The following is a 20609-nucleotide window of genomic DNA, read 5'->3' as shown; positions in this document are numbered from 1 at the left end:
GGTAAGGTTAACTACCAGCCTAAGTTTACAGAGGTGATTCTTTTACCTTTTTCTCTTTAAATAAAATCCTTCTTTTTAAGAACCTGACTGATTTTTCCATGGTTCTAAAACCCAGGGGTTTGGGTCTGTAGTCCCTTTGTAACCAATTGTTGAGGATATATGCTCAAGCCTTCCCCAGGAAAGGGGGTGTATACTTGGGGGAATATTTTGGGGGAGTAGGACTCCAAGTGGTGCTTTCCCTGACTGTTTGTTGAATCACGTTGTGGTGGCAGCGGTCCCAAGGCAAGAAAGGAATCTTTGCCTTGGGGAAGTTTTAACCTAAGCTGGTAAGAATAAGCTTGGGGGGGTCTTTCATGCGGGTCCCCACATCTGTATCCCAGAGTTCAGAGTGGGGAAGGAACTCTGACCGCACCTTTATACAGGTATAACTGCATCTACTCTAGGGCTTGTACCTGTTTAAGTATTTCAGCAAGAAATAGACCCGGATGGAAAATCTTCAGCAGAACCATTTTCCATCTGCAGAAGTAGAAAACACTCGGTGAAGTTGTGTAATTTTTGCCAAAATTGCCTTTCTGATTAAAAAAACATAGGAAAAGAGTCCCAACAATGTCAAAACATCCGATATAGAGCTTTTTGGAATGAAACTTTTCAGTGTTTTGTTTTGAAATGACATCACTCCCTAGTGGACGTATGGAGTGATCATCACCCAGATGACACTTCCACGTTCACTTTTTTCCGGGTGGAGGCCCATCGGTCACACCACTCTCGGTTGGACCGTATTTACTTATCCCGTTTCCATCTTTCACAGGCCCACTCCTCTGCCATTCGGCCGGCCCCATTCGCGGATCAACATTTAGTCACCGTAACTGTCTCCGTCCGTGCAGAGAGACCGGGGCCGGCCTATTGGCACTTTAACAACAGCCTGTTGGAGGACGAGAGCTTCGTGACGTCCTTCCGGGAGTTTTGGCTGGCCTGGCGAGAGCAGTGGCGTGCCTTTCCCTCGGTGCGGCGATGGTGGGATCTCGGGAAGGTGCGTGCCAAGCTCTTCTGCCGTGACTACACTCGGGGCACCAGCCGACGGTGAAATGCGGCGATAGAGCGGTTGGAACGGGAGGTCTTAGAGATGGAGAGGCGCCTGGCCGCCGATCCCGAGGACCCGTCCCTCTGCGGAGCGTGCCAGGAGAAGCGGGAGGAACTCCAGCACCTCGAGGACCACAGGGCCCGAGGTGACTTCGTTCGGTCCCGCATCCGCCGCCTTCGGGAGATGGACCGCGGCTCCCGCTTCTTCTATGCCCTGGAGAAAATGGCGGGGGGGGGCAAGAAACACGTCACCTGCCTTCTTGCGGAAGATGGGACCCCCCCCCTCACGGATCCGGAGGAGATGTGTGGGAGGGCCCTTGACTTCTACACAAGCCTTTTCTCCCCGGATCCGACCGATCCTGGGTGCTCTGGGAGGAACTCCCCACGGTCAGCGTGGGTGACCGAGACCGACTAGAGCTGCCTCTCACCCTGGCTGAGTTCTCGGAAGCCCTCCGTCGCATGCCCACCAATAAATCTCCGGGCATGGACGGGCTGACCGTGCAGTTCTACCGCGCGTTCTGGGACATCCTTGGCCCAGACCTAGCCACTGTCTGGGCCGAGTCTTTGCAGGGCGGGATCCTCCCTCTTTCGTGCAGGCGAGCAGTGCTCGCCTTGTTGCCGAAGAAGGGGGACCACCGCGATTTACGAGACAGGCGTCCCGTCTCGCTCCTTAGCATGGACTACAAAATTTCAGCGAAAGCAATCTTGCTGCAGCTAGTGTCCGTGATGCACCCAGACCAGACCTATACTGTCCCGGGTCGCAGCATCTTTGACAACCTATTTCTGGTTGGTCCTTTTGGAACTCGGGCGGAGAGATGGTCTGTCGTTCGCCCTCCTGTCTCTTGATCAGGAGAAGGCGTTCCATAGTGTGGACCATGGATACCTCCTGAACACTCTGTAGGCGTTTGGATTCGGACCTCAGTTTGTGAGCTTTCTCCGGGTGCTGTACTCTTCCGCGGAGTGTTTGGCTAGGCTCAACTGGACCCTGACCGAACCGGTCAGCTTCGGGTGAGGAGTGCTGCAGGGGTTCCTCCTCTCGGGCCAGCTGTATGCTCTGGTGATCGAGCCCTTCCTCTGTCTCCTCCGCAGGAAGTTGACAGGGTTGGTGCTGTGGGAGCTGGAGCTGTGGACTGGTCCTGTCGGCGTATGCCGATGACGTACTCCTCGTGGTCCAGGACCCGGCGACTTGGCGCGATTGGTTATTAATCACCAGGCCATCTATTCGGCAGCCTCCTCCGCCCGAGCCAACTGGGTCAAGAGCTATGGCTTGGCGGTGGGGGACTGGCGGCAGGTAAGCTCCCGCCCACCCGTGCTTCAGACCATCCGGTGGAGTGCGGGTCCACTGTTCTATCTCGGCGTTTACCTTTCCGCCACGCATCCTTCCCCGCCGGAGAACTGGCAAAATTTAGAAGGCGGGGTGATAGAGGGTAGAAGGCAGGGTGAACACTTTCTCCCTCCTGAAGGTGTTTGCTTTGTTTTGTTGCATAGTTTTGTTTTATTTTATTTTTTGGTGATTTTTTTTTTTGTGTTATGCAAATAAAATGTCTTTTTGCTTAAAAAAAAGGTACTCTCCTATAGCCATCTGGCCCGACCCTGTCACAATAGCCTAAGACACATACTGGACCCTAAAAGAACAACAGTGAAGAAACATGAAAGCTAAATGGTGTAGAGGGGTAAAGTCATTGTTAGCACTGTGCAGCTCACTGCTTCAAAACCCCCAGCTCAGGCATACTAAAAAAGCCCTGTGATATAATCAAAATGCACCAACATCTTTACTTTTGTAGCAATAATTTATGCAGCTGTATGACAATTACTTTTTTCATTTTTATCATCAATTGGAGTGGCCCCAAAATATTATTTTCTCTGCGATTTTATCAAAATGCACATTGCTTAGTGCCTTTAAAACTGTAACCTCTTAGCAAATTCTTGTCTCCACCATACCGCTGATAAACATCATGGTTTTGTCTTAAGCAAAGAGAAAGAAGTCTGGTGAAATAAAAATTACATTATAATATTTACAAGCGAGACTATCCCAAACTTTTAAATAAAAGCATAAACTTGTTTATAAAAAATGAATTACCCAGCATGCAAACCCCCATAAAAAACAAACCCATGAACAAAAGACTCCTCTAAAGGCAGATTACGAAGACGGAACATAAACCTTTTAATAAATCTCAAAAAGAAAAGGAGTAAGTGTGGCATCTTAGAGACTAATTTATTTGACTATAAGTTTTCTTGAGCTACAGCTCACCTCATCAGATGTAGCTCACGAAAGCTTATGTTCAAATAAATTTGTTAGTCTCTAAGGTGCCACAAGTACTCCTTTTCTTTTTGCGGATACAGACTAACATGACTGATACTCTGAAACCTATCATTAATAAACCTCGTTTGTAAATTGTGAAGAACGTGTTAGATTCCAGGGTACAGTTTAATCCCCACTGTCATTTGCAGATAAAAAATATCAGATTTGAAAAGCTTTGTAACTGCATGTAGGAGAGAGACAAAGTCTGTAGCCTGTTATCTGGAAAAACATCCCCCACCCCAGAGCCGACCTCCATGCACCGTGACAAAATTTGGCAAAATAATCCAAAAAAGGCAATAAAGCCTTCTGAAGTACAGCAAATGTTTCTGTGAGACAAAGGCTGGCCCTTTCTATAGCAAGGCAACTAACAAAGAATGGATACAAAACTGTTACAGTAAACAAAAAAAGATTTCAGTCCATAGTCAAACCGCCCCACAAATCTATGTCAGGTCTTTTATTCCTAGGTTCCTGTTTTTTTCATATTCAACTTTGAAAAGTTTATGACAGTTTACTTTGTAAAATGTTGCTTGATGTGATTAAAACCAGTGAGTTTAGCTGCAGGAGAAGAAGGAGATGGCTGTTTCAGATAATAAAATAAAATAAAAAAAGGTCAGGAAAAGAGAGGCATGGGGTAGGGTGTGGGGTGACAAGCTTTTTCACATAGTGTCAGATGCTACAGAAGTTCTCGCTCTCCTTTATGCTGTTACAAAGCTCTGGCTTGGCTTTTCAGGGTTGACATTTTTATTGTAAAACCTTCTGGTAAATGATCAAAGGTTTACGTATCCTGGAAACTTTCTTCACAATTTACAATTGAGCTTATATCTGTAAGCAGGGTCAGGATGAACTCCACCCTGACATCTGGTGGTGAGGTGAGGCAAATTGTGGAAAAGAACTTCAGGGGCCAATCTCATTTGCATAGGCACACCCACAACGCCGAGAATGAGGCCATAGCTGCCCAAATGGTCACATTGGCGCCTGTGGGATCCCCAGTGTCTCTGTTATTGGGGCAGGAAGAATAAATTGTTATTACCCTGTGTCAAGGTTCCTTCCCCACTCTGAACTCTAGGGTACAGAAGTGGGGACCTGCATGAAAACCTCCTAAGCTTACTTTTACCAGCTTAGGTTAAAACTTCCCGAAGGTACAAACTATTTTACCCTTTGCCCTTGGACTTCCACTGCCACCACCAAACTTTATATGGGTTCCTGAGAAAACATAGTTTGGACACGTCTTTCCCCCAAAATCCTCCCAACCCTTGCACCCCACTTCCTGGGGAAGGTTTGGTAAAAAGCCTCAGCAATTTGCATAGGTGACCACAGACCCAAACCCTTGGATCTTAGAACAATGAAAAAGCATTCAGTTTACTTACAAGAAGACTTTTAATAGAAGTAAAAAAGGAATCACCTCTGTAAATCAGGATGGTAAATACTTTATAGGGTAATTAGATTCAAAACATAGGGAAACCCTCTAGGCAAAACCTTAAGTTGTAAAAAAGACACACAGACAGGAATATTCATTCTATTCACCACAGCTGTTTTCTCAGCCATGTAAAGAAATCATAATCTAACACATACCTAACTAGATTACTTACTGAGTTCTAAGACTCTATTCCTGTTCTGTCCCCGGCAAAAAATCACAGAGACAGACACAGATCCTTTGTTTTTCTCCCTCCTCCCAGCTTTTGAAAGTATTTTGTCTCCTCATTGGTCATTTTGGTCAGGTGCCAGCGAGGTTACCTTGAGCTTCTTAACAGGTGAGAGGCTTTTTCCTCTGGCCAGGAGGGATTTTAAAGGGGTTTACCCTTCCCTTTATATTTAAGACACCCTGATAATGGGAATCAAGGACAGTGGAACTGTACTTGGCCTTTTTTTATGATGGAGGGACTCGCCATCAACTAAGTAGCACTCGCTAGGCAAGGGACATGGGTTCCAAAACTCTGTGAATGAAGAGAGGCTGGGGACAGGTATGAATGCTTGTTGGCATGGGCCCCACATGCTAAGTGCACTTCCCCCTCTCTCCACTGTGGAATATCAGAGCTAATTTTGATTCGAATTAGGAGTTTAGTGACAGGCTGCTGAGCTGAATTCACGTTGTACTGAGACTCTCCTACTACAAGCTGAAATCAGAAAAGAGCTGAGCGTACCTAGAGCTGAAATCACGGAGTGTTGTGTTAAGTAGTGGGGGGAACATGAAGATATATGGTGAAGCAGTTTGCGGGACAGCGAGCAAAGCAACTTATGGAGCAGAGCAATTTGCAGGATGGCTGGCAGAGCAGAGCATTGCAGTTTGCGGGACGGCGAGCAGAGCGGCTGGTGGAGCAGAGCGCCTGGTGGAGCAGAGCAGTTTGCCGGATGCTGAGAGCAGCTCATGGGGTGGCTGGCAGAGCGGAGCCCCATGGAGAGGTGGGGCCATCAGCTTTGGAACACGTAAGGTGCCCCTTAACCCCCCTCCCAATCTCCACCCAGGTTGGGAGGTAAAACTCTGTAGATAAACTTTTGAACTCTGGGGCTGCTCTGACGGGGGTCAGAGACTGTTGAGTCATTGGACTTTTGGGACTTCGGGTGATTTTGGGTTGATGGACTCAAGAACCAAAGGGAAAGGACATGCCCCAATTTGCTTGCTCATGGGTTGTGTTATGAATCCTCTAGGTGGTGTTTCCCCAACATAATGCCACATTGTTTGTCTTTGTTATTAAAAGGATTTTTGCTACACTCAGACTATGTGCTTGCGAGAGGGGAAGTATTGTCTCCTGGAGGCTGCAGGGGTGGTATGTATTTGTCCCAGGTCACTGGGTGGGGGCTTGAGCTGGTTTTGCATTGTGTTATTGGAATGGAGCCCCTAGATACTGAACCCAGCCCTTGTTGCTGCCAACTCTGACAGGCAGAAGGGTTACATATCATATCCTTGTAAACTGCCCTTAGTGAAGATTGTTTTTGTCGGGGTTTTTTTGCATGTTTAGAAATTCATGTAGGCATCACTTCAAAAACAAGCGAATGCTTTTAGTGAAAAGGATGAGCTAGTTTCTCTTTTCAGCATTGTAAAGTCCTTTTTATTTCACCAGAACCCCTTCTCTTTGGTTAGGGCAAAACAGTAACGTTTATGAGACGTGAAGTGGAGGCATGGGGAGGGCGTGTTAGAGCAGTGGTGGGAGCTGCGGGGGGCCATGCCTGCGGACGTAAGCAAAATGTCTTGCATCCCACAGTCAGATTGCTCTGATGAGCTGCAATGCGGCCCATGGGCCGCAGGTTGCCCACCACTGCATTAGAGGTTATGGTTTTAAAGGCGCTATATGTGAGGCTGGCAGACCAGGTGCCAGCTCATGCCAAAGCCCCAGGCCTCATTCAATGTTTATAAATCCAGAGTTGGAAGGCAGACCAATTCACTTCTGTATTAGTACAGATCCAAATGATTGGTAAACGATTGGTGAGAGTATATTTGGTGTTTAAACTTAATGAAAACTAGTGGGATGTTACATGCATTTGTTTTCACTTATCTGTTTCCTGTTATAATGTAATAGCAAACATCCACAGTGTAAATAAATAACCCATCAAACGAAAAAGAAGCCTTGTGGAACGCAAATGAAGAACTTTAACAGAAAAGTGCTAATTTTAAGGCAAGTGATCATTGTGTGTGTGGTGATCGGAGGTCAAAGACGCTAAGTGCATTCCTCACTCTGTGTAATCAAAGGAAGAGCCCACGTGGGTAGTGACCCTGTGAGTTTGCTTGCTGTGAGAAGAAGCTGTAAGTATGGCGTTAGGGAAAGATCCTTCATCTCTGGGCTGTTTGGATTCTAACAGCTGGAATAACCTGGGTTAATCTGGGTAGCCCTGAGATCCTTTTGGGAAACTGGCTACTTGTTACCTCTCTACCACCATTTGGTGAAATCTAATTATAGAACACACCACCAGCTTGGGGGGGTCTGTTCTGTTTTCTGGCAGTCTGCCCTGAGGTAGCATTCACAGTCGTGAGCCAGTCCAGACAGTATGACACGATACAACAATTTTTTTATAAGAGAAAGAACATTAATACCTTGGTGCTGCTTCAGTGTGACGATAAATAAAATGAAAAAAATTAACTGTTTCTCAGATCGCTCTATCAGATAACTCTGTGTACTAGTGTGTGTGTGTGCGCATATCTAAGTGTTTAGTGATTGTTAATCTCTTGTGTGTATGTTGCTAAATGTGCCAAATACGTTATTAATGCAAAATATTTACTGCTAAACCTTAAGAATAAAATTTTGTTTGTAAATATTGTCTCTCAAATACTAACATATAGGGTTCCCAAATACTTCATTCCTGTTTTTATTTTACTTAGTACACAGAACTTTAATTAATCCACATTTCAGATCTTACCAAAAAGGGCATAGCTTGAGGACAGAGGATTTAAAAGGTAGCTAAAACTAGGCCTGCATTTTCTCTCACGAATGGACATATTAATGAATTTTCACCATAAGATTTCCTTTGAGTGAGGTATCCTGTGCGTTTTATATGAAACAATGTTGAAAAAACAAGTGTGTGTGAGAAAGACACATATATAAAATAATATAAAACTACTTTGAATGTATTTTGAAAGGGTTATTTATAAATAGTGAACAACTTGGCTTGAACATACACTCATTTGAGGTTGGAAGTGATGGGTGTGTGTTGCATGTTTTCCTACTTTTTTTTTAAATTTATCTGTTTGTCAAAAACTTTACAAAAATTAAGAGGCCCCTAATACATCTTAAACCAATAGGTGCTAATTTCCAATAAATATAAAAGGTTAGGAAGAAATACATTATTTGAGTATATGGAATAAGGGAAATTGGAATAAAATTTAGGCATGTAATTCCATTAGGGCCAGCCTACCAGTTTTTAAAGACAAATGCTAAAAGAATTGTGGAGAAAGAGGACATTTTATTCCTGGTCCAAATTAAGAAACAAATAAGGTTAACTGCTGAATTTACACAGGTATTGTAAAAAAGTTGATAAAGAAACCTACATACATGCTCACTGGAATTAGTATTTTATCTTTACTTTACAATTTAATATGCTCTGCTGAATAATTCCATCAAAAATCCATGGGGTTATAAAATCCTTGTGATTGGTTTAGGAAACTGTGATGCAATTTACTGTTCAGTGACGTGTGATTCCACAACAAATCACGTGGTTAAAGAATCCCTTCTGATTGGCTCACCAGTGATGGGTGGTTTGCTGTAAGACTCCAGAGCAGGGGGTTCTGCAGTTTGGTTGGTGACAATCTGTGCTGTGAAATGCTTTTCTCTTCTCTCTGTGCTTTTAAAAAAACTTTCTTGAATGTCTCTGTAATGATCCCCACTTCTGGTACCACTGTAAGAGGCTGACACCCACCTATCGCAAGCACCCCCTGGTCAAGTGCGTGGATGCCCGCAGTTTTTCTCCGCTCATGGTGCCCCCATTGGCTGCTGCACTTGTCAGGCAGGTCTTCAGTGACTCAGCCCAAGTCTGTGTGTGAAACCAACAAACCTCTTCTGGGGTACACAGTCCAAAATGTCCTGTAGCTCTCCCTGGGCTCAGTCTTTAACAGTCCAATAGGGCCCGTCCTGGTACCTTCTCCATTGGTATCAACCTCTAACTCTTCCTGCTCTGACACCCCTAATTAGTCCAATGGTGGCCTGTCTCAGTCCCCCTTCAGCTGGTACATCTTCCTATAGCCCTCCCTGGGCTCAGTCTTTAAGCAGCCCAATGGGGCCCATCACGGTACCCTCGCTCGATCTGGCTAGGTTGAAAGGTTCCTACTCTGGAATTGAGCAGCGCCCCAAGGGCTTCTTCCCTGGGACTCCTTGCCTCTACTTGCGCCACCCTCTTGGACTCAGTTCACTGACCACAGCTCCCCGCTGAGTCAGTCCTAGGGCAGCCCCCTTCCCTGCGGTGTCACCATTCTAATTCCCTTCCTAATGGCATAGCCACTTCCCCCAGAGGCTGGTGGGGAACCTAGTCCCACCCACTGCTTTGGGTCCAAAACCAGGGATCCTTGAAGTATAGCAGCCTTGTGCTGCGCCCCTTAACTAATTGCTGATCTACATTTCCTTGGGCCACTTCCTCATAGCTCATCTTAGTTGAGCCCTGGCAGCCAGCCAGAAGCTATTCTCCAGCTCCCAGGCCCTGCAGACAACTGCTTGCTTCAGCCACAGCACCCAGCAGCCAGCCAGGAACGCCTTCCTCGCTCCTCGAGTCCCTGCCAGCACAGGGTTTGCATGACAGCATGAGTGAAACACTGACCGTCTGCCCCCTTGGTTGGGGGGAGCTGGTGCAGAGGCAGTGGGAAGGGCTGGGGGGCATCAACAGGTGCAGAGATAGGGGGAGAGATTATGCAACGGGTGCTGGGGGGCTACGAGCAGATGCAGAGAGGCGAAGATGGGAGTGGGTGAGGTTTACCAAGCTAAGCCCCGCCAGATGGTACCTGAGGCTGTCCCTGCGGTGAGGTGCATGGGGCATGAATTGTAGCAGTTGCCATGGGGTGCAAGGTCTTGCCAGGAGGCTCATTTCATACCCCTCTGGGCTCTGCACAGGTGTCTTCTCACACCCCTTCCTGTACTCGCGAGTCTGGCGCATCATGCGTCTCATGCAGGAAACCAGCCGCTGCAGCTTTGGCCAGCCTGAGAAATGAAACCCACAGATTGGAGAAGCCCAGAACCAGGATCTCCCTTCCCCACTGAGCAGTCCTCATTGAGGGGGGCCACACAGCTCACAGCGAGGGCTGTGGAGATGGTCTCCAGGGGTTACGGGACTGGGAACACAGCGCTGCTCGCCCTGCTGGGCTGGCTCGGGGGTGAGTGCCCTTTTCTCCTGGTGTTCAGCTGCACAGAAATATTAAAAGCCTCATAAATAAGGTTTCTTTGGCACCTTTTACTCCAGAGCCTTTCCCTGGGAATCCAGACACCTGGGTTTTATTCCTAAAGTTGGGAGGGGAGTGGGGTCTAGTGGTTAGAGCAAGGGGGTGCTGGGAGTCAGGACTCCTGGATTCCGAATGGGATGATATGATGTGGGATGCTCCCTTCCAGTTGATGTGGATGATGTGGGATGCTCCCTCCCTTGACCTGGGTTCCCACTGCTGTTCAGCTTCAGTCAGTTCCTTAGGTGCAAACCTGCACTGGGTTAACTAAAGTGCTGTTTGCAAGCTGAGTAAAAACCATGCCAGCTGGCGTGTCTATACTTATCTTGGTTCCGTTTGTTCCTGTTCTCGCAGGGGGAAGCTAATATCAAAACTGCCAAAATCAAAATGAGAACATCTACATTGGGTTTGCACAGGTTCAACAAATTGGTTTTTGAAGTGGTTTCAGTTGCAATAGTGCAATCCATGTATAGTGCAGGTCACAGGCTCACCCATCTGTGAAGGAAGGAATTATGGGTAGAGTTTCTACAAATAGATTAAGCAATTTGAAAGGGAGGTATATGTTCAACTGGGAAATCGTCATATTTTTTGTGAAGCCCTTGCTGCAAATAGTCTGAGCTGAAGAGAACTCATTACCTTTATACAGTTAGGATTTTAAGCTGTTAAAATGCATATTCTAAGCCCTAGCTCAAGAAAACAGCTGGTCAGCTCCAGGTCCCCAGAAGACAGGGAACATCCCACTGTAAGCATATGTGAACATAAAGGATGCTAGAAAGGACATTCATGGGTCAGACCTAATCTCCCCTTCTCTATGTCTTTATTCCCATGGTTCACTTGTAGGTTTGACCATTTCAGAGCAAGCTCAGCTCCGAGTGGTGAATGGCTCGAGTCACTGCGCTGGGAGAGTCGAGGTGCTTCACAACCAGCAGTGGGGAAGCGTGTGTGATGTTGACTGGGACATAAACAATGCTGGAGTTGTGTGCAGGCAGCTGGGTTGTGGGATGGTGTTGTTAGCCCCAGGGTGGGCTGAGTTGTGTGCAGGCAGCTGGGTTGTGGGATGGTGTTGTTAGCCCCAGGGTGGGCTGAGTTTGGAGAAGAGTCTGACCCGCATCTGGCTAACTGAGGTTAACTGCACAGGGAGAGAAGCTGCCCTCACGGAATGCTGCAGTGGGCCTTGGGAAGACCATAACTGTAACCACAGAGAAGATGTCGGTGTTGTGTGCTCAGGTAACCCTCACCCATGACACATATGGCACTGTGTGGTGAGTACTGTGCTGCAGGGAGTAGAGCAGCATGTGTTACTCAACAGGGGTCATTCTCCCCTCTGAATCAGCCCTGACCCCGATGTCCCAGACTGGCCTGAGCTGGGTCTTTCCTGCTGAGAGCTAAAACTGAGGCCCTGCCCATTCTCTCTCTCTTGGCACTTTCTCAGCAGTCCGGGAGTTAATGCTGGGTCTGAATTCCAGGTGAGGTGAACACCTGCAATTCAGACTGGACACAAGTGGACACAGGATTCTCCTCACTTCCTGGCCCAAAGTTTTTTTTGCTTCAATCCCCAATGTCTAATGCTGAGAGTCGCTGGGCAGGTCCCACAAGGTGTTGAGATGTCAGTGGGATGGGAGAGCTCCCAGCATTTCTCAGGGGGCGCTCAACACTCTTCAGGGCCCAAATGTAGCCAGATCATACATGATCTCAATACTAGTTTCCCCATCAATCTGTGTCACTGGGCAGAATATTCCCCGCCCTTCCACCTCCCTGTTCAAACAGGAATTAGTTCAGGGGCATCCTGTGGCCTGTCTTATGTAAGAAGGCAGACAAGGTGATCACAATGATCCCTTCTGGTGTTATAAACTATGGCACAGCCCTACCTCTGCCTTTCCTCCCACACCCCAGGGCCTGCTATGTCCCTTGGAGTTTGGCTTCTCCCCTCTGCCCTGGTTCTGCTCCTGCTGGTGTCTGCCCCCATCATCACCTGCATCCTGAAGAAAGGAGCCCCCACCCTCCCTGAGCCCCTGAGAACTGGCAATGGCAGCAAGGGGCAGCCTGAAGAGGACCCAGCGATGGAAGAGGAGTCGGCTATATACGCCAGTGAGTAACTGTCATTTGTGGGTGGTTCGGTTCAGACATTCAGCTGGGTCATTCTGGCAGCAATGTCTCTGGTCAGCCTGAAAAACATAAGTCTGAGTCCACGCCCCAGACTCAAGGACTCAAAGAAACCTTGGACATCTTTCATTATTTGTATCCAGAAAAATGTTCCACTTCCTCGAAATTGGCGAGGGGAGGAGGGGGAATCCCATCTTTGGCTGATAATTTGCCTCTAAATGGTGAAATCCCAGAATCATGTGGTGCTACAAGGATGGGCCAAAATCATCCTCAGAGTAGCATACTGTTTGTGAGCTAAATCATGGGTAGATTGTCTATCTGTGAGCAGGAGGAAATTTGTCATGATCTTAAATCTTCACTGGCCCACAGCAGAGACCAAACAGTTTAAAATCTGGCCTGTTTGAAACTGGGTCTACTTTTGTGGCTCTGGCCTGTTGCTCTCCGAGAGCCACTGTCAAACTGTCCCACCTCTGGGAATCAGAAATGATGCTTCCGAGGTCCCTGTTATTGCTGTAGGATTTGTCCATTATTTTCAGAGCTGAGATTCCTCTGCTCCCCAGATGCCACCCTGTGCCATAGGGCAGAGTGTGCTCCGTAGCTGCTGAGATGTATGTGGGAATTATCGGAGGAAGCGGTTACAGTGTGAGTGCAGGACTCTGTGCCTCGGGGTGGAAGTGTGTGTGTGTGTGGGGGGGGGGGGATGATGAAGTTTGCCAGGAGGATTATCGCTGTAATGATTTAGCTCATTCCATGATGTCCTTGGTTCAGCTCCCTTTGCTTCTCAGTCTCCATTGTCACCGCCTTTCACATTGTTTCATTCACAGATGTCTCAAGTTTTGTGCGCACCCAGAGACCTCAGCGAGAGATGTACTGACTAGGAGGATGCCAGCAAGACAGGGATGCAGGGGAGGCTGGCCTGGATTGGGGAGATGGAAACTTCTTCTCTTAGCATCCAAAAGTTCCACCCTCCCTGTCTCTTGCACTAGTGCGTGTGAGGGGCATGTGCTGGATGGCCGTGACTATCCTTCGGGGTGAGGAGGGCTGTGCTAGCAGCAAATATCCTGACTGTCGTTTAATGGCAGGGCACATTCTGAACAGGGCTTATTTTAAATAAATTTAGGAAACACCAGGAACAGCCAATTTTATCAGCTCTATCACCTCCTTGTTACAGGGTCATGAGAAAGCCTGTGTGCATCACTCCCTCCAGTGGAGAGACTGGTGTCTCAGCTGCGTGCCGTAAACCCAGCCCTGGGAGGAACTGACAGCTCCTCTTTTAGCTCAGAGAGTTGGTGTTGCCCTTCCTCCCAAGCCAGGTGCTCTGTGCACCTCCCATTCCTCCTCCCCCTCAGGCCATGGGCTCTGGGTGCCCCCAACTCTCTCTTCTCCCATAACTTACTGCGGAGGTAATTGCCAGGGGCTGTTGTTTGTGTTGCTGCTGTGAACGGAGACACACACACACGCAGAGATGGAGAGCCCCTATGGATCTCAGCAGAGCACGGACCGTGACTTGAGCTAGGCTGCGTTACACCAGCAGATCTGCCCGTGGCTCTCCCCCTTCCCTGCCAGCATGAAACAACCCTCCCCCCCAGCGACGTGGGCGCTGCAGGCCCCGATGGCATCGCTCCAGCCGGCCGAGCCCCAGGGAAGAAGAGGAGCAGGTGGGGGGGCAGCGAAGAGGTGAAAGCCCCCCTCGGGGGAGCCCCTGGCCCCTGAGAGTCTTGGAGGGCCTAGGGGCCAGTTTTGTTCAATATCTTCATAAATGATCTGGAGGATGGTGTGGATTGCACCCTCAGCAAGTTTGCAGATGACACTAAACTGGGAGGAGAGGTAGATACGCTGGAGGGTAGGGATAGGATACAGAGGGACCTAGACAAATTGGGGGATGGGGCCAAAAGGAGTCTGATGAGGTTCAACAAGGACAAGGGCAGAGTCCTGCACTTAGGACGGAAGAATCCAATGCACCGTTACAGACTAGGGACCGAATGGCTCGGCAGCAGTTCTGCAGAAAAGGACCTAGAGGTTACAGTGGACGAGAAGTTGTATAGGAGTTAACAGTGTCCCCTTGTTGCCAAGAAGGCCAATGGCATTTTGGGATGTATACGTAGGGGCACTGCCAGCAGATCGAGGGACGTGATCGTTCCCCTCTATTCGACACTGGTGAGGCCTCATCAGGGCAGCGGGAATGTGTCTCCGTGTCACTCCCGCACCAGCTGCCATCTCCTTTGCTGGCTACTCACAGAGTTTTGTGCCTTGTATCAGTCTATTGTCCTATCTTCAGCAATGGCCAACGCCTGCTGCTTCAGAGGAAGATGCAGAAAACCCATCAGTGGGCAGCAGAGGGAAGTCCTGCCCCCAGGGGAAGTTTGTTCCTCACCCCCCCGTTCGTCACTTTGTGGCTGGTTCATGCTTTGAAGCAAGACATTTTTTGTTCCTTCTCTCCTCTCTCCTGTCACTCTGGATGGTCTCATTCTGCCGATAAATCTCCAGTCCCTATTTTACAAATCCATATCAGATCTTGTCCTCTGTGATATCTACTGGCAGTGAGACCCACTAGCCAATTCTTTGGTGTGTGTATAGAAACTTTTGATTGGTTTTAAATCTCTCCCCTTTCTGCCTCACTGAATGCCCCCTTTTACTTGTAACATAAGGGTGGCTGACTCTACATTCTTCATACTTACTTCACACTTGGTCAGATGTTTAGTTTAGTTGTTTAGTTCAGGGATTGGCAACCTTTGGCAACCTTTGGCTCGAGGCCTGTCAGGGAAATTCGCTGGCGGGCCGTGCCGGTTTGTTTCCCTGCAGCGTCTGCAGGTTTGGCCAATTGCAGCTCCCACATGCCGCGGTTTGCCGTTCCAGGCCAATGGGGGCTGTGGGAAGCGGCGGCCAGCACATCCCTCAGCCCATGCCACTTCCCACAGCCCCCATTGGCCTGGAACAGCGAACCTCGGCCAGAGGGAGTTACAATCGGCCGAACCTATGGACGCTGCAGGGAAACAAACCGTACCAGCCTGCCAGCAGATTTCCCTGATGGCTGCATGCCAAAGGTTGCCGATCCCTGGTTTAGTTCTTTGAAGTTGTTTATTCATTCTTCCTGCATCTTGACCTGAATCATTCGTCATAAGATAGTATTCTTGACAACCAGCCAATCAAGCACACTCTTTGCTTTCTATTTTCCTCGGAGAGAGACAGGTGTAATGACTAGAAGGCAAGTAGTAGCCATTAGGAGAAAGGTTTCTTGCCTGGTCAGGTCATGTGTCAGATTTATAATTTTCTAGACCCATATTGATTCCATCCACCTCAGACATAAACATCAGAAAGGTGACATGAAATGGCAACAGGTATGAGCCTGCAGTGAAAACATTCCCAGCAGCAATAACTGAATTCTTGTATCTCTAGGTGTCATAAATATAAAGGGAAGGGTAAATACCTTTAAAATCCCTCCTGGCCAAAGAAAAAACCCTTTCACCTGTAAAGGGTTAAGAAGCTATGATAACCTCACTGGTACCTGACCAAAATGGGGGGGGAGAAACAAAGGCTCTCTCTGTCTGTGTGTTGCTTTTGCCGGGAACAGAAAGGACTGGAGTCTTAGAATTTAGTAAGTAATCTAGCTCGATATGCATTAGATTCTGTTTTGTTTAAAAGGCTCATAAAATAAGCTGTGCTGAATGGAATATAGTCCTGTTCTTGTGTCTTTTTGTAACTTAGGGTTTTGCCTAGAGGAATTCTCTGTGTTTTGAATCTGATTATCCTTTAAGATATTTACCATCCTGATTTTACAGAGGTGATTTTTTTTTACTTTTTCTTCTATGAAAATTCTTGTTTTAAGAACCTGATTGCTTTTTCATTGTTCTTAAGATCCATGGGTCTGGGTTCACCTATACAAATTGGTGACGATTTTAATCAAGCCTTCCCCAGGAAAGGGGGTGTAAGGTATGGGGAGGATTTTGGGGAGAAAGACTTTTCCAAGCGGGCTCTTGGTAAGTGACCCACTGGGTTAGGGTGATCAAAGATGCTCAGATGTGATACTGGCTGCATCTCTCCTTTGTGTTCCACTGGCTAGGAAACTCGTGTGCTGTAACTACATCAGCCTGATCAGCTAATGCCTCAGGGGCACTTTGACCCTGTCTGCCTCCCTGAGCCCAGATGGCATCAAGGGAAGGGTGATCTAGCCAGGGGCATTGTGGTCAGGAAGCTTATTGTGTTCTCTCTGATCTGCACTCCCATGTGCTTTTCCTGTTAAGTATAAACGAGCAATGGTAGCATGCTGTGTAAAGTGTCTGTGGGTACGTCTACACTGCAAAAAAACCCTCATGGCAGCGAGTGTCTGAGTCCAGGTCACCAGACTTGGGCTCATGGGGCTTGCGCTATGGCTCTAAAAATAGCTGTGTCGGCAGCACTTTGAACTTGTGGCTGGGGCTGGAGCGCTGAGACCCGCCCTCCTACCAGGCTTCAGAGCCTGAGCTCCAGACCAAGCCAGAACGTTCACAAGGCTATGTTGAGCACCATAGCATGAGCCCTGCAAGCCCAAGTCTGTTGACCTGTGCTCTGCCTTGGGTGTTTGTCTGCAGCTAGACACACCCTCAGTGTGTTCTCTGCTTTACAATTACTGCCTGTATCCTGAGAGAGTTAGACTGTCACCAGAAGGCTCTCACTTCTAAGTGGAGTTCTGGGAGATGGTGTGCTAAGCAACAGGGGCGTCTGAAGGGTCAGCATTGAGACCCAGGGCTAGGCATGTGCATAGTTCTCAGGAGGGGGTGCTAGATGGAGGGACTGCACCCCAGGAGTGTGCCGAGGGACCCCAAGACTAGACCAGTGTCTGGACTCCTTTCAGGCTCCAGAGGCTTAAAACACCCAAGATCCACGGGCCAGGATTCGCCTCTCAGCTGTCTAGTGAGCACTTGAGTGGGGGCACTCAGCTCGGATCTGTGACACCAATAACACCGGGTTTAAGCAGGCACATCTCCATTAGAGTCAACAGATTTTCATTCGGTTGCCTCAGTGCTAAAATATTTGCAAATGCAGTGCACAAACCTCTTCTAACCCCTCCCTGTTTGATTCCCACCACCCCCACGCTGTCCCCAAGTAGCTAGCGCTGCACCATGGAAGTCAGACTATGTTCATCTCAATCCCTCTCGTCCCACAGGAGTTACTGCTTCAGCGGCCACAGCCTCCTGCCTCCTTCCCCCCAAATCCTGCCAGGATCCAAGGAGAGCTGTCTGTTCACAAAAGGACGGTACTGCTTTCGTGGGAGCGTGGGCCTGCTGGTGTACAAGTCAGACGCCTTCACCCTTGCCATCATGTTCTCCAACCCCTTTGACTACAACCTCTACTGTGTTGAGTTTGGCCTCGAGATCTGCCCAGGCAAAGAGCACCTTGGTGACATGGAGGAAGTCTATGCAAGGATGTACAATTATATGCCTGCCAACAGCTGCACAACGTTCAAGAAAGCCAAGCTGGGCCAATGCCAGGAAGCGCTTGTGGTCTCCGCAGGGAATATCCGTGTCACGGCCACCATGTCCAATGCTGCCAAAGCAGTCATTAAAGTGCTTGTAGAGGAAAAAGGGAACCCACCTCCCTACTCAAAGAACCCGATTTACTACAAGACACACTCCTAGAGTAAAGACTGCTGCTACGACTGACATCCAGCCTAAGACATGAAATGACTCCACATGGGCCCGATCTACAGGCAGAAATAACCCACTACTGCATAGACACCAGCGCAGGAACCTACCTTGGGACAGAACTGGCCCTCACTTATCATAGTGCTTGGAAAGAGCATAGACACTGCAAGAGGTGTCTAAGGCCAGAAGGGACCATTGTGATCAATTAGTCATATATCCTGTATAATACAGTCCAGAAAACTCCCCCCAGATAATTCCTCTTGAACTAGAGCATCTCTAATAAAATAAATAATGTCGCAAAGACAGTCTTGTAACCCTGGCTTTGAATTGGCTCCATGTTGTTCACATTATGTTAGCCGCAGGTGGGAAAGTGAATTCATAACAGGCATAAATAATGTCTGATTCTGTCCTCATCTATTGCCCTTTTAGAATGGTGTAAATCCATTGCAGGCAGTAGGGGACTCCAGATTTACCCAAAGGGAACTCAGATCTGAATATGGAGCAGTGCGCCCAGGCGAGCAAGGGAGTCCCACCCTTGCTATTACCAATCTGGTAGAGCCTATGGAGGAGGGTGTGGCAAAGATACTACCGGGTATAGGAAAGGGCCCGCCCCAAGGAGAACTCGCCGCCCCTCATGCTGCCTTACCGTTACCCCCCGAACCCCTGAACCATCGCCTTCGCCCCCCCCGACACGACCCTTGCTAACCAACCCCCAGCTATGGAGGGCTGGACCCTAGTCCAGGGGAAGCGAGGCAATCGAAAAGCTTGAGTTCCGCTGCACCCATCCGATGTGGAAGCCCCCCGGAAGACCAGGAAGGGAGGCACTGATATCGAGCCTTCCACTACGGGCACGAGTGAGATCCATCCGCTTGTGTCGGGAGGGGAAGACAGAATAGCATTGGAAAGTATAATCTCTCCTCCACGAGATACCCTCCCCGCCGAGACCCCTGAGGAAGCTCCTTTTGCCCGGATAACAGCTGAACCCCCCGCGAACCCCGAGGCGACTGTTGAGGCGGGCCCTAGAGGAGAGGCCCCCGGGGTAGACGGAGTTGTCCTCTCCTCCGTGTATGTGGAGATTGAGGCCCTAGATTTGACCCTGGTCACCCAGGGAGAAGATGATCTACTGCCAGCTGGCCTCGATCTGGGTAACCTCACCCCAGCCCCCCTTTCCCCATGCTTCCTCCCACTAATTGCCTTCCCGGGTGAGCGCCCTGCAGAAGGTGGTCCACCACCTGATGCCATGGCCGCCAAGACCACCACGGAGCCAGCGCCTAGAGTCACTGGGAGCCTCTGCCCTTATCCCTTAACCCTTCACTCTGCTCAGGAGGCACCTTCTTTTAGCTGCGAGCCTCATGAAGTCCAGAGCCTTACCTCTGCCCCCGGCCCCACCCCTATCCCTGCCCAATTCCCCTCCTCCTGCAATGTTAATGCCGCCCCTAGGGTTATTTCTTTCCCGCCTTTTGCAGATTCCCCCCAGGGAGCAGTCTTTGCACTTTCTAGTCGCGACCCATTAGGAGTTGCAATTTTTTCCCTGCCATCCCCTTCCACCCCAAGGCGTGAAATGGATTTAATAACCCCAGCCTGTCAGGGGACACCATCACAGGGCCTAATAACGTCAGCAACACTATCAGAGAGTCTCATTCACCTGCACATCCACCAGTGTGATATATGCCATCATGTGCCAGCAATGCCCCCTGCCATGATCTTCTACACTTTCCACAGTATGCATCCGATGAAGTGATCTGTAGCTCACGAAAGCTTATGTTCAAATAAATTGGTTAGTCTCTAAGGTGCCACAAGTCCTCCTTTTCTTTTTGCGAATACAGACTAACACGGCTGTTACACTGATTTCTGTGTTACCAAGCTCTGTTCTATGCGGTGTTCCTGTCGACTAATAAGCCTTCTGTTTTACACGCTGGCTGAGAGTAACGGCTGACTGTGGAGCTGGCGTGCAGGGCTCTCTGGCTTCCTCTGGGGTCCCGTCCAGGTAGACCCGCCAAGGGGAAGTGTATGGTGTGAACAGGGATGCTGAATGCTCTGAGGTCAGACCAGGAAGGCCATAGCCCTTCGGCTGAGAGTAACGTGCCCTGGACAGGCGTGCCCTGAGGGGAGTCACGCTACCTGTCTGACTTCATACAGAGCAGTTCCAGAGCATCAGACCTGTGACTGCGTCAAACCAGGAAAGCTGGGCTGTCACACACTGCACCCTTACAAAAGAAAATGCAATACCTGCCATGGTATATGCTTAGGTAGTGCCATTCAGCCTGTCCTGTGCTGTGCAGCCCCGGCGTAGAATCGATCTAGTCTGTTGGTCATCATGCAATTATATCAGTAGAGAGGGGTGCAGCTACTCCGGTATGGAAGGGCAATACTCTATACAGCTATAAGGCACCTGTCATAACCATAGGGGTAGCCTAAATTCCTCCTTACCTGTAAGGGGTTAAGAAGCTCAAGTAACCTGGTTGGCACCTAACCAAAGGAACCAATGGGTACAAAAGATACTTTGAAATCTGGTGTGGGGGAGAGGTTTTGTTTTGGGTTCTTTGTTTCTGTGGCCATTCGCTCTTGGGACTAAGAGGGACCGGACATCAATCCATGTTCTCCAAATCTTTCTGAACAAGTCTCTCATATTTCAGACTTGTAAGTAACAGCC

The 20609-nt window shown here is 48.8% G+C and overlaps 1 protein-coding gene across 1 annotated transcript in view; it reads left to right on the top strand.

Moving 5' to 3' along the window:
• The window catches only part of LOC140901854 (scavenger receptor cysteine-rich domain-containing group B protein), a 31001-nt gene extending 12757 nt beyond the window's left edge, over positions 1-18244 (top strand). Inside the window, exons 4-7 of the mRNA XM_078850360.1 lie at positions 11073-11262; positions 11320-11459; positions 12126-12320; positions 17479-18244. Coding sequence (XP_078706486.1) covers positions 11073-11262; positions 11320-11459; positions 12126-12320; positions 17479-17888 — 935 coding nt within the window. The 3' untranslated portion in view covers positions 17889-18244. The remainder of the gene's footprint in view (positions 1-11072; positions 11263-11319; positions 11460-12125; positions 12321-17478) is intronic.
• The last annotated feature ends 2365 nt before the right edge of the window (positions 18245-20609 follow it).

This window comes from Lepidochelys kempii, chromosome 23 (genome assembly GCF_965140285.1).
Source record: "Lepidochelys kempii isolate rLepKem1 chromosome 23, rLepKem1.hap1, whole genome shotgun sequence".
Classification (NCBI taxonomy): Eukaryota; Metazoa; Chordata; order Testudines; family Cheloniidae; genus Lepidochelys; species Lepidochelys kempii.
The sequence above is the reverse complement of the archived record's forward strand: the minus strand, read 5'-3'. Positions and strand labels throughout refer to the sequence as shown.